Genomic DNA, 15000 nt, shown 5'->3' with positions numbered 1-15000 from the left:
CTTACGAAATGATCTTCTTTATTTTGTAAAGTTTATCTCCCTTACTAGAAAGCAACTCAAGAGCAAAGACCATATTTTAACTCTAGCGAGGAAGAGCATATCACACATGTAGTGGGTGTTTTTAATAAATGTTTACCGAACTGAAATTCCAGGCACTATACAATGAAAAATTAGCAAATGTAGCTTGACTTATTCTTAGCCAATTCATTACCAAGTCCTGTCAATTCTACTCCATCAAATCTGTCCACTTCATGTGTTAGCACAGCCACCGTGCCAGTCTACCCTCCAGCATCTCTCATTTAGACTACTTTACTAGCCTCCTGATCTCCCTCCTTCCAGACCCACTGTCCAGTCTACTACCTACATACACATACACACACACACAGCCCACACTTCTTAAATAAAAAAAAAACTGTTTAAAAATCCTTTTTTGCTTTCTATTATATTTAGACTAAAATTCAAACTCCCACTGTGCCTTACAATGCCATATTATCTGACTCCTTCCAAGTTTTATACTCATTTTGTATTCCTCCATCTCTACTGGGCTCCTTTTAAAATCCTCCAATACAATAAGCTATTTCTCACCTGACTGTCTTTACACTAGCTCCTTCCTCTCCTAGAAGACTCTCCCTTCAGCTAGCTGCTACTTCTCAAAGCTGTTTAAGTGTCACAATCCAATCCAAGGCAGCTTTTTTATCCCTCAGTCATGGTCTTCTTTGTACTCATTACCATCTCAAATTATATCAATTTGCCCACTTGCTTAGTAGATCTACCAGTGTAGATCTATGCCTTAGAAGAGGAGGAACTGTGTGTGTTTTGGTCAGACTGTACCCCCAAGGGCCTAGAAATAGCGCCCTGCATTCAGCAAGCCCTCATAAGCATTTGTAAAACAAAAGCATAAACAAAAAAAGTGACTCTTATTTAAGATATACATGAAACAAGTAAAATAAAAGAAATGGATAATTAACCTACCAAATAAAGCAGGAAACATCCTACTGTTAGTATCTGCGAGTAGATAGGCTGGTGTTACTGGGATCTAGTATCAACAAGCATCCAGACTGTATTTTCCAAAGCTCACCGGGAATCTGTCAGTCAAGCAGCATGGTTCCATGTGCTGTATGCTAGCCCACAGGTCTGACACCACCAGAAGTCATTTTAGAAAATGCTATACGCTGCCACTCCCCAAAACCCTGTAATGTCTACCAATAGTAGTGAAACACTTAAAAACCACTTGCTACTTTGTTAAAGAAACGGCATTTCTGACAGTGGTACTTATCTACAAGTAATTAAATTTACACTAATAAAACTTCAACCTCTTAAGTAACAGGCCCTTCTAAGACAAGAGGTAGGCAGGTCTTTGCGCCAGGTTCTAACTCTCTGGACATCTAAGAAGCTGCCCCCTAGACTGTTCTTTCTAAGAAGTAAAGCTGCAACTCAAAACAAAAATTATATAAATAAAATTCACCACAGTGTTAGCTTCCTCTGTTAACTCTTATATTGACTGGACTTTTGACCAAGGTGGGAGAAAACTCAGTCACCACTGCACTATGAGAGGAAAAGCCTTGACTCTTTATTCAAATGTTGTTCAATCACAGAAATGAGGATAAGCTGCAATGAAGCATTTAGGCAATGAGGGTAAATGAACGCAGTGAAGATAAAACAATACAACTAAGTATTTTATTTTGCTTGATTAAACTTCATTGTTCAAGAAAATGACTTGTAAAACAAACAAGTCTTAACTAGTCAAACAAAACTGAAACGCCAGGTTAAAAAGAGTGGTCATATGTTTTAATAATCACTATTTACAGGTGACTTGACAGTAAAAATTTCAGTAACTTTCCTTTGGCTTCCTTTAAGCAATTGTCAACAGTATGAGCACAGAAGTTCTGCTCTATCGACACTTACCTTGGTATGGTGACACACTTAGTATTACAATTTTGAGTGGTGATGGCTTTCTCAAGCTCATCTAATCGTCCTGTTTTCTTTAGCTTCTTCACCAAACTTTTAACTGCTTTCTCACACCACTTTTCTTCTTGTCCATTCTGCTCTCCTCCGCCTGCTCCTCCAGACCCACCAGCTGATTTCTTCCATCCCAGCAGCCTTTTCACAACCGGTGGAGTGAATGGCAAGATGGACGACATGCTCTTACCAAAGGCCGCAACCCGCACTGAGAGAAGACGTTCCTCTACCTAACCTAGAAAAGATACGGAAGGGATCGTTTAGAGGCTAACTTTAAAATCCAGTCATAACTTCAACATTGTCTCTAAAGCAAATCTGAAAATGAGACAAATTCAGATCATCAGAGCAGACTTTCAGAAGTCATCTTTTTCTCCCACGACAATGTCTTTATGACTTTAAAGCAATTGTGGAAATAAACTCTAAAAAACAAAACCATGTAATAAGTGGACAAATACAATAATTTTGCAAGTAAAATCTTTACCAACACTGGGCAAACTTATCACTACAAATACTACTTCATTTTTAACTTTTAATAGTGTCAATAATTAAAATATTTTCACCAAATAATGAAAACCAATTCACCAAACATTAAAACTTTCACCAGAAAGTTTTTCTCACTTTTTAGGACACTTAACAAAAATATTTTTAAAATGTATTAAGTCTACTCTCCCTGAAGTTTCAAATTTTCATAACTAAGCATCATAAAGTAAAATCTAAAGTTGTAAGAAGGGAAAAGGCATCATGTGTGAAGTAAACAACAAAAAGTAAAAAGTAAAAACAAAAATTAAAAAAAATAAAGGTAAATACAGTTTGTGAAGAAATGGTTTGGTTCACTTTTATGATCCCTTGAGAAGACTTTAAGTTAGGCCTCTTTTCAAAAATATTTTTTCATTTTTATCTATTGTTAACAAACAATATGTGTCCTAACTAAATTCAAATATATTTCCTCTTCTCATACTGAAGTACAATTCCTTAAAATCTTTTAACTTTGATTCTTGCTATTTATACTTCAAGTAAGAGGCTCATGATGGTATCCCTTGAAACATCAAGTTTAGGTATTATCTACTGTTTTTGGAAAATGAGGATTTACATGACAACCGCTCACTTTCCTCCAACCTGAATAATTATCTCCCAAAGGTAGTTTTGTGTCTGATGAGACTGGTAGTAAACTACTATATAATCTTCCCTTTTTGTACAACTCTTTCTTTTCCCCAGTTAATGATCTCAGTTTTTCATGTGCTTTTAGTTTTCTATGCGCCTACCATAAATTCTCCCCACACTCTTCACAAGCCCCGTAATTAAATTTTAATGTGGATGACTTTAATCTCAAAACAAGAGACAAGATCATTTACCACTTGAGGATGGAACTGGAGAGCTGAGACTTGAGAAGAATGAAGATTTAGAAATGTAGCTCTAAGAAATACCTACAGGGGCACCTGGGTGGCTCAGTCGGTTAAGCGTCTGCCTCCGGCTCAGGTCATGATCCCAGGGTCCAGGGATGGAGCCCTGTGCTGGGCTCCCTGCTCAGCGGGGAGTCTGTTTCTCCCTCTCCTTCTGCCCCTCCCCCTCTGCTCCTGCTTTGTCTCTCGCTTTCTCTCTTTCAAATAAATAAATAAAATCTTAAAAAAAAAAAAATCAGCTAGAATGAAGCAGGTATTTCCAGGCTACAAAGTAAAAGGTGTAGAGGAGCCCCATTTCTAATCAGGATGTAGAAATGACAACAGACCATCATTTCACCCTAACAATCAAAACAAGCCAGATAAGGCTACAAAATCATGTTTTTTCTGAACCCATCAGAGTTCAGGATGCAAAGTAACCTAAGTGGAACTAAATTCCAGAAAGTGCTGAGCTGTGAAAAAGAGGCCCACAAATGGTTTCTTACCTGGTGGAGCGGCTAAGGAGGAAGAATCCCACCCTAGAGGAGGGTAAGGAGAAACCAACCTACTCTTTAATAAATTTCAATAGCAACATGTATGCTGACAAGACATACCAAAATTCTGAGGATTTCACAGAGCAAACCTGTACCACCCAACCACTCATTCCCACTACATGCTTGTCAAAGTATGCCTAAGGTAGGGAGAGAGGCCTAGAAAGCTGAGAGATGCCCTAAGAAAACTTACGGTCTCCCTCAAATGCAGGTAATCTGTCCTCTAACAAGGAGGGCAAAGAATGGGCAGGACAAGTGAGAGAAATCAACCCAAGAGATCTCAGACATTCAGCTGCCAAGGGCTGAGGTGGGACAGCAGAGCTAAGAGAAAAACTTCCATCCAGATACTCTGGACACTGAACTACCAAGGCTGGATTAGGGAAGGGCTACTGCAAGACACCCCTGGAAGGTGTTATTAGCAGAGAGATATCTCACTCTGCACAGAAGCCTGGGGTAAGACTAGAGCAAGAGGAAATCCAGAATGACCAAGGGACTGACAACTGGGCTGTAAAGCAGAGAAATCACCCCAGGTCAAGAAAGCTGCAGGCTCAGATACACAGCACAAAGAGGTAGCCGGAATTACACTCAGACAACAAATCTTCGGGAGGCAACGCCTCAATCCTGCTCTCAAAACACTTGAACTAAATCAGTCTAAAGTTGCAACAAAACCCTGAACTAGCCCAACAACACAGCTTACTGATTTAACCCCACCACCTATTAAACTAACACAAGAAATGACGGGCAGTTTTCTGGAAGTAAATACTATTTACTTCAATCTGTATGGTTTTTATATAAATATTCACCATTCAATCAAAAATTACAAGATACAGGGAATAGCAAGCCCCAGGCAAAAGATGAAATTATGAATATAATCAGATTAGAGAAGGCCCAGATATCGGAATTATTAAACTGACTAAAATGACTGAGACAAAAACATTAAAGGACCTGATGGAAGACACAGACAACACACATAAAGAAATGGGAGAATTTCATTATAGACACTGAAGCTGGAAAAAACCAATCACAGGGAAATGTTAGAAATGAAAAATACAGTTTCAGAAATTAAAAGATTTCTTTAGATGGATTTAATAACAGTCAGTAATGAACAGTGAGCTTGGAAAACAGGTCAAATTAAAGTACCCAAATTGAAACACAAAGAGGAAAAAAAAGCATGAAAAAAACCCCCAAAACCCCTGAATATCCAAGAGCAAACGTCTACTGGGTTTAATTGGAGTTTAACTGGAGTCCCAGAAGGAGAGGAAAGAGAGACTAGGGCAGAAAAAAATACATGAAGGGATACTGGCCAAGAACTTATGAGAAATGATGACAGATATCAACCCACAGATACAAAGGAAACACAGTCATAGTCAATGGGCTGAATGTTGGAGACAGAAGTAAAGATAAAGGCTGAGTGTCGGCTAGGATTGACAGTTAAGAATTTATGGAAGATCCAGACAGAAGAAAACTGCACTCATTCACAAGCTCTTCTCCAAGGGCTTCAACTGAGATCTCTTCAAAGACTGGCATGGAGCAAGAGATGGGAGACAGCTCTTCCCCCTTACTGGTATCTCCTATGAAACAAAAGCCTTCAACTAGGAGGGGAGAATCAGGAAAGCCTTCCACACCCAGAGCCCAAGGGAAAGAATGGAGCAAAAGCTATGGTACTGTTGGGGGAGGAGGAGAGGGAGGGGGCAGAACCTACTTGCCCACCTACCACACACAAGTCTTTCACCATGTAACAATACCCACAGTCTCCTCTGCTAGAGGAAGGCAGGAGACACTGCTACCACCAGTCCCAAAGATACACTGATGCTAAGGAATGAGTAGAAGAAAAAGCAACCTGACCCCGGCACAGGAGCAAGAAACTGGCTTGGACCCAAGATCCTGCACTAACACAAAGCAAAGGTCTGCTACTCCTAGATGGAAAAATCCGTAACAAATATTAGCAAGTCACATTCAGTAACATATACAGAAAAAGTAATATCACCCAGTGGGGTTTATCCCAGGGAGCAAAACTGACTTGCCATTTAAATTAAAAAAAAAAAAATCAAGCACCTCATTTACAGTGTAAAGGACTAAATCCTTATGATTCTCTTAACCAATGCAGAAAAAAAGAAAGCATTTGACAATATTAATTTAATATCCATCTATGATTAAAAAGTCTCAGCAAACTGGAAATAGAAAAGCAGAAAAGAGGAAGAAGTTCTTTAATCTGAAAAAAGACATCTACGAAAAACCTAGAGCTAGCAACATATGTAATGGGTGAAACATTAAATTCCCCTTTCCTTATTACTGGAAATAGGACAAGGATGTCCACTGTTGCCATTTCTATTTAATAATGCACTGGATGTTCTAGCCAGCACAGTAAGGCAACAAAGAGGAAAAAAAAAAAATGAAGGCATAAAGACTGGAAAGAAAGAGGTATATTCTCTGGTGATATGACAGTCTCCACAGAAAACTGCATGGAATCTGCACGGTAGTAAGGTTGTTGTAATAAACCTATACATTTACTAAAAAAAAAAAAAGAAACAGAAGTATAATTCTCAAAAAAGGACTTGGGATTCTCAAAAGACCATTCTCAAAATGGTCTCCCAACTGAAGATATTTAGGCCTTGGTATAGTTTGCTAGGAAAAAAATGGTCACAATCTAATGAATAATCCTATTCATTCCCTCAAAAGGGAAGAACAAGTAATGAGGTTAAGGTCCCCCAGCCTCAATTCAGGAGACTGTCCCAAGGGTCTCAGAAGAGGCAATACAGTATGCCAAATTTCATAAACTGATTTGGCCATGGATACACTTTTTAAGGGACATCTCCTGGAACTCCACATCACAATGCCGCCCAGGCACTCTTGATAGCCCAGCTGTGGTTTAGACACTAAAAATTTGAAAGGAGCCAATAAGCAGGATTATGGTGACTTTCTTTAGCAATACAGCAGAACTGGTGAGAAAGTGAAGTTCGCTCAGAGCTAGAGATCTGTAGGGTAAGTAAAGAACAGAGAAAACTTGAGATTAGCCCTCTTAAGCTGTCCACAGTGGTAGACTCTGCCATAATACACATCAATAAGCACTCCAGTACATAAAACTACAACTTGACAAATAAAGCAAACCCACAAAATTCCATCAAACACACGTAACAATCCACCAAAGTCGATGTTTGGGACCAGCAGGCAGCAAAAGGTATAGCTGGCTACCTTGGGCTTCTGCTGAATTCCTGCTCTGCCACAAGCATGCTGAAGGGGAGCCAGCCGTATAAACCTCAGTACCAAGTGATATAGTCTTAGCCGGGCATGGAGAATATGCTTATTAATTCAACCTTTAGAAGGGAGAGGTATCACAAAAAAGACACCAGAGCAGAAGCCTGAAAAGACAGAGAGGAGAGAACATCAGGCAGAAAGTTCAGCACGTTTTCTGGAGACAGGTAGCATTTTAGGAGTTACAAAAAAATCTAGGTATTGCTACACTATGGGGTACAAGGAAGCAATGCAGCAGGCCACTGGGGAGAGGAAAGCCGGCTCGGATTACAGAGCTGGACAGAAGTTAGAGTAGTATTCCTTCAGTTATCTGTGAGACAATTCACCCGTTATTGACCAAGTGGATGTAGACATTTTAGGGAAAAGGAGGATTTGAAGACAACTACCACTAAGGAACATAACTGAAGAGCATGTGATGGTAGACACATCACCATCTGGAACAGAGAAAGAGAAGCAAATCTGAAGGCTGTTACAGGGTGAGCATTACACAGGCCTTTATGTAAGTCCCCGTGATCATCACATGACCAGAAGACCACAGAGGCCCGGGAGCGGGTAGTCAGCACACATGTAAAAGTGTGCCCAAGCAAGGCAGACACTTAGTCCTGCTGAAAAACAGAGGCAGCCAGTCTCCAGGCGTGGTGTCTAAGGACCCTCCAGGTCCAGTTCTGGCCCCACACCAATTTTAGCCTTAGAACAAAACTCTTTGTGCATTCCATGAGGGATCCCTGTTCCTTGTGAAAAACTGACAGAACAAGCAAAATACAGCAAGAATTTATCTAAAAGTGTCTACACCTTTGGTTCAATTAATTCATGCATGAGGATTCAACCTAAGAAAATGAATAAAACTTAAACTTCCGTATAATCAGCAACACTGAAAGGGATTCTCAGCAGTAGGAAGAATCTGAGCAACACGTTCTCTGTGACACTTTTGTTAGGAGAAATGTTTCTTAGGAGTTCAGATGTGTTCTTGGGGACCTAAAAGTTTTCTATGAAACCTTTTAAATTTTTTTTCTTCATGGAAATAAACACATGAAAAGTTTAAGTCTACTCTGGGTCATCTGAGTGACCTCATGGCCTAGTACAACCACATGATCTCAGTGTCCCATGTCTTAGAACAGCACTTATGACCACTTTGGAACGATGTAATCACTGAAAGTTACCAGCCTCAACTTGTCATGTCTCTGTAACCATGGCTGGCTGACACCTGGCTAATTATCTCTGGAGAATTTTTAAATTATCCAGTAAAATATTTTTCAGTAATGCTGATAATACATTTCAACCAGTTGAGCGTTTTAAGTAGCTAGGATATATTTAGCCAACAGTCTTGAAATAATAGACTGAATTTAAGTTTTTACAAGGAATCCATGTCAATATGCTCCAAGCCGAAGACGAAATGGAATAAGAAAACTAGATTTATGATCAACTTATTGAAATATGAATGAGTCATTTGCAGAATATACAGATCTCCTTCCGTAATGTGGCAGCAAGCGCTGTACTGAAGTTAGAATTTTTTTTCAACATCTGCAAGAACTGAAAAACAAGTTCAGATACTAATTCTGTTCCTAATTTCAGCAATAAGTGAGACATACAAGGCAGGATTCATTAGAATAGGAAGACCTTATCTGTACAGCTCAATAAGAAAGCTTATCAAGTGATCAGTAAAATTGGGATTCAAAGATTACTCACTGGAAAGTTTCAGTTAAGTAAGAGGTCTGATTATCCTGAACTCACAAATAAAGCCTGCAAGTTATTAATCATCGTATAACATAGTTTTACAAATAGGATTCTCTACATTATTTCCTTAAACTACAGCTCATGTTCTTTGTAGTCTTCAACCCTGCTGTACTTTGCTTCTTGTTCGTATTGATATAAACCCTATCACTGCACATGTATTAAAAAAATCTCCAAAGCCTTACGTTTTCTCACTTTCATATACCTTCACAGTACACAAGTTTATACTTTAGAATCTTTTATGATTCACTTTGCTTCTTTCTAAAGAAACCCCTTTCTGCCCCCAAACACAGTAGAAAACACTGAGTGCTTACTCTATGACACGACAGGTTAGTCTCAGAGTCCAGGTAAGCACTAAACTCAATTCTCACAAGCACCCAGCGGGGTAGATACCCTTATTTACAAATGAGGAATCTGAGGCATGAAGGATCCAGATCTTACAAAGATACTCCTCCCTAGATATTCTTGTGGACATTTTAGTTCTGCTTTTCACATTTAGATTTCTAATATACGAGGAATTTGTTTTTGGTTAAGGGCTGAGACAGTGACCTAAACACCTCCTGGAAGGATAGCCCACTTTGTCAGTGCCATGTACTAAATAGTTTATCTTTTCTCTGGTAATTCACGCAGCTCCTGTCACTACCTAATCCCTATAAACCAACGTCTGATTGTGGGCTTTGTATTCTGTTCATTGTACTTGTTCAAACCTACACCAGTATCACGGGATTTTACTTACTCCTGCTTTCTAGTAAGCTGGTTATCTGCAGAGTGAGCCCCTCTCTTATTTTTCAAATTGATGTTAGTGATCTTAAGTTTAGTTTAAGTTCCACCAAAACTCCATAGGATTTTGATTACAAGTGCAATGAACTTACATTAATTTGTGAAGAACCAACATATTTATAATACTAAGTATCCCTATTAATGAAAATGAGATGTTTCTATTTATTTTGGACTTAATATCCATCAATAAGTTGTACAATTTTCTCTGGAAAGGTCTCACACATCTTGTTGAACTTATTCTCCCAAATAGCTTGGGTTTTACTTATGGTGTTTATCTTAAAAAGTTAAATATTTCAGTCATACCAAAAAAATATGGAAACACCCTCGGGCCTCCCACCTAGCTCTGTCAATTCTTAACATTCTGTGGTATTTGATCAGCTGTAAGAAATAAGACATGATAGGATGGATATAGCTCAAGTCCCTTATATATACCTTTCCATTCCCATTCCCCTCCTCCTTGCTTCTCAGAGATAATCAGGACCCTGATTTTCCCCCATTGTCACCTAATGGTTTTGCTACATATTGTATTCATAAATCTTTGCATTTTATAAATTTCTATGAAACTTTAATACTGTTCATGTCACATTGCTTTTTTTCACTATTATTACTATCCATGCTGATACAATATATAACCCTGAACTCTAGTTCATTCATTTCAGCTCATACTGCATTGCACTGTGTGACTATTACAGCTCACTGTCCATTCTCCTTTTGATTCCTATTTAGATTGTTTCCAATTCTCCAACCTTACAAGCTGCCATGAGTAGTCTGATGTATATCCTCTTATAGGTATGTGAGAGCTGTTTAAGGGCAGAAACTTTCAAACTTCTTGATCAAAAAAGACCCACAGTGAGAAATACATTGTACACTGCAACCTAATTCTTGGTCTCTCTCAATTAAAAGAGACATTTTACTGTATGTTATCCTCTGCTATTTCTTTAAATTCAGGGCTGTGAACCATTGGTGAACATGAAATCAATTTAGTTAATTCTGAAAAATATCTTTCAAAAAGCAAAAGAAAAAATAGGCAAAAAATAATAAAACTCATAGAGTAAATAAGCCAGAAGACAGTAGAAAACAGAGTACACTTATTTTAAGATTTTTACTTCAGTTTTTGTCACATGTAAAATATTATTTTCCACCAGGGTCCGTAAAAAACATATGATAGCCACTGCCTTAGGAGCTGCATAGGAGGACATCCACATATCCTTTACCAAATTCAGTCAACCTGATTAGAGCAATTGTCATTCCCACCAGGGAAGTAGGAGTTCCTACTTTACCCAACATTTGACATTATTTGGTACCTCGAACTTTTTCCAAAAGGATGGGTGTGACACAGAGGGTTGCTGATGTTTTGCACTTCCCTAAGAAGTTTGAGAATATTTTCATGTTTATTGACTTTTCAGGATTCTGTTCCTTTGAATCATCTGCTCATATTCACCATCTTTTCCTTAATTCACAAGGTTTACATATTCTGGATGATAATCTTTTGTTACACATGCCACATATCTTCACCCAGCAAGTTACTTTTGATGGCTTTTTATACTTAAGATTTCACTTTAATGAGCTCATCTTTAATCAATATTTTAAATACTGTATTATGTATACATTAGGATCTTCCTAAAGATCCTTCCATATGTTGTCATCTTTTAAAAGTCATAAAGTCTGAAGTTTTGCTTTTCATCCTTGTAACTTATTTTTGTGTATGCTGTGAGGCAGGGACCTTCCCCTCCCCAACAAAGATAACCAAGTACACCCGTACCATATATTGAATCTTCCCTAGTAATTACAATGCTACTTGTTTTTCCAGGCTCTTTTTTTTTTCTTCCATTAATCTATATCCGAGGCAAATACCATCACCTCATAACTACTAAAGCGAAAGAATATGTCTTGGTATCTGATGAAGTGAATCCTCTTTCACCTCCTGGGATTTTAATTGGAATGACACCAAATATATAAATAAGTGGAGGAAAACGGACATATTAATGATAGTGTCTTCCATTCATAAACACTAGTATGTCTGCTTAAAATTTGAATTATAAGGGTGTTAAAATTTTCTCCATTAAGGTCTCACACATGTTTCTGTTTTATTTTTCCCTAGGTATTTTGTAGTTTGTGTTGTCATTTTAAATAGCGACTTTTTTTTAAATTTTGTGTCTTGCTGGTATACAGAAATGCATGGTTTTTACATACTGTTTAAAAATCAACTTTATTGAGGCATAGTTTACATACAGTAAAACGCACAGATGTTAAATGTATAGTTCGATGAGTTCTGACAAATGTATACATCCACATAACCATCATCCCAGAAAGTTTCCTTGTGTCCCTTTTCAGACAATCTACCTTCCTCACCCCAGGCAGTTACTGATCTGATTTCTATCAAAGTAATTTTACCTGTTCTAGAAACTCATATAATTGGAATCATGCCTTATATACACTTCTGTGTCTGTTTTTTTTTTTAACCAACACTCTTTACTCAAATTAAGCAAGTTCTCTTATACTCCTAAGTTTTCTAAGAATGAGTACAGAATTTAATCATATGCTTTTTTCCCCTTCAACCATGAAGATTATCATATGGCTTTTCTCCTTTGATGTGTTGATTTCATTTACGGGTTTTCTAATGTTTAATCATCTTTACATTCCTGAGACACGCCCTTATTAGTCATGGTATTTTTTAAGCAAATACTAACATTTTACCCAAAATTTCTATTGCCACGTTCATTAGTGAGATGTGGCCTGTTCATCTCCCTTTGCATACTACACTTGTCCCACCCAGAGTATCAAGATTACAGTAGCCTAACAAAATAATTTTTTGTTATTTTCTATAACATTTTGTATAAAACTGGAATTACTGATTCTTCATGTTTTGGTTTTTTTTTTTAAGATTTTATTTATTCATTTGAAAGAGAGACAGCACACACAAGCAGGCAGAGGGGCAGAGGAAGAGGGAGAAACAGACTCCCCGCTGAGCAGGGAGCCCAAAGTGGAGCTTGATCCCAGGACCCTGGAATCATGACCTGAGCCAAAGGCAGACACTTAACCGACTGAGCCACCCAGGTGCCCCTCTTCATATGTTTTATACAACTTGTCCATCTGGGGTTTTCACTTGGGATTTGGGTTTTTGGTTTTGGGTTTTTATTTAATCTTATTTTGCTGTAGGTAGATGTCTAATTTAAGTCTTTAAATTATAATCTTGTCAGTACCCCTGGGTGGCTCAGTCGGTTACACACCTGCCTTCTGCTCAGATCCTGATGCCAGGGTCCTGGGATCAAGTCCCCTTCACTGGGCTCCTTGCTCAGTGGGGAGCCTGCTTCTCCCTCTGCCTACCACTCCCCCTGCTTGTGCTCTTTCTCTTGGACAAATAAAACCTTTTAAAAAAATAAATAAATTATAATCTTGTCAGGTTTCTTATTCTTAAGCCAATTTTGGTCATTTACTTTGCAAGAAATTGTGCATTCTATCTGTTTTCAAGTTTAAAGACAAAAAGCTCCACAGTGTTCTCAGTTTTTAAATCTCAATTTGTCTGTAGTCATATCCCTTTTTGATTTCTAATACATTTGCGCCCTTTTGTCCTCCTCTATCAATCTTGGCAAATGTACCTTTCATTTAGTTGATCTGATTAAAACTTTTTTTCATTAACATTACTCAAATTTATTTCTTTTCTTTTCTTTTACATTGTATAGTTAGCTCATTAATTTTTAGTTCTTTACTAACAAACATCTCCTCATGACTGGGATTAGTGTCCTTATAAAAGAGACCCTAGGGAATTCCCCTGCCTCCTTCCACCATAGGAGGTGACAGCAAAAAGAAAGGTATCTATGAAGTTGGAGGAAGCAGGTCCTCACCAGATACCAAATCTGCTGGCACGCTATATTTGGACTTCCCAGCCTCCACAACTGTGAGAAATAAATTTCTGTTGTTTATAAGTGTCCCAAGTCTATGGAATCCTATTATGGCAGCCCAAGATGGATTAAGACATAGATTATGTCTAGTGTATATTTTTTTTATTCCTTTACTTTGAAACTATGTCATCATACTTTTAGGTATGTCTACTAATAAAAAGCATTTAGTTTTTTTTTTTTTTATGTTTCATTCTCTTTTACTCAGCAAGCTTTACCTGAAATTATGTATTAGGTTTATGAAAATACCTCGCTAATTTTTATCATCTTATTTTGTGTTTTCTAATTCTCAAGCATCTTCTTTGCTTTTTTTCCCTCCTCTTCTGCCTTCTGTTGGAATGATCAAATTTATTTCCACTCCCTCATTCCGATTTGAAGTTATACATTCTAATTCTTTCAGAGAGTTATCCTTTAAAATTTAATGGAAAACTTTAATCAGTAGGTTGCAGGTGAAAACAGCAGCCTATTAAAAACCATAATAAAACAATTAGAAAAAGCAAAAAGAATCTCATGAGGATAGAGAGAAGAGTTAAAAAGAAAACAAGCAAAATTTTGGTAACTGGAAAACAAATGGATGAGTAGTCACTGTTGAAGAGATCAGAGAACTACTAACTCTATGCGAGGTGTGGGGAAACATCCTGATTTTCACAGCAGAATCCTCAAAGGATTAAGTAAAAAAAACAGCACCAGTCACAGCAAACACTGAGGGCTGAGAGAAGAGACGAAATAGGCAGGATTGGGTGAGAGTTATTTGAGAAGCAATGACATCCTCAGACCCGCTCCCCCACTTTGTCACGGGGTCCTGTTCCTCTCCCTCTACGGAAGATTGAATGTTTATTCTCAGCAGAGAGTAGAACAGTCTCACTGGACTAGGAGATGGCCTGGGGACCACTAGGAAAAGAGAGGGAGTAAAGGAACAGGGGGAGTACATTGTATGCTAAATATGGACTCCTAACCCCTTCCTCCACTGGGTTCTGGCTCCCAAAATACTAGCAGCCAGACCTTTACCCATTTAGTCAGATCAAGACTCTTCTCTGGGGTACCTGACCAAACCCAGGAGGGAAGACGTACAGATACTAATACTGAGAGTTTACCAACAAACAGCCCCCACATATCACTCTACAATGAAACTGAAAGGAGACAAGACTCACCCACGTGCTCAGTTTCCAAGCAGTTTTTTGGACCCCTACCTTTGTAATTAGGGATGACTCTCATTACCTAAGGGAAAAATGGCTAAAAACAGAAAAATTTAACTCAAGAAATCTGAGACCATACAGAGAAAAAAAAACATTGTAAAAATCATCAACACAGCTATAGAAACAAGAGAGAGCAACCCTGAAGAGCAGCTTGCTTTACAAGACACATTCAAAGAATAAAAGAGTTCTAAGATAGCTTGATAGTTTTTGATAGCAGAGATGGGGCGGGCGGGGGGGGGGGGGGGGGGGGGGGGGG

The 15000-nt window shown here is 38.2% G+C and overlaps 1 protein-coding gene across 6 annotated transcripts in view; it reads right to left on the bottom strand.

The window, feature by feature from the left end:
- Window positions 1–15000, bottom strand: part of SMAD2 (SMAD family member 2) — an 80502-nt gene that overhangs the window by 54630 nt on the left and 10872 nt on the right. For 5 of the 6 annotated variants that reach the window (XM_032422565.1, XM_032422566.1, XM_032422562.1 and 2 more), the window contains one exon: window positions 1906–2194. In XM_032422565.1, the coding sequence (XP_032278456.1) occupies window positions 1906–2141 (236 nt within the window). In that variant the 5' untranslated portion in view covers window positions 2142–2194. Of the gene's footprint in view, window positions 1–1905; window positions 2195–7078; window positions 8161–15000 lie in introns of those variants that run through there. The other variant, XM_032422563.1, reaches the window with a different exon arrangement.

This window comes from Phoca vitulina, unplaced genomic scaffold, assembly GCF_004348235.1.
Source record: "Phoca vitulina isolate PV1807 unplaced genomic scaffold, GSC_HSeal_1.0 scaffold27, whole genome shotgun sequence".
Taxonomy (NCBI): Eukaryota; Metazoa; Chordata; class Mammalia; order Carnivora; family Phocidae; genus Phoca; species Phoca vitulina.
This window is presented reverse-complemented; position numbering and strand designations above follow the sequence as displayed.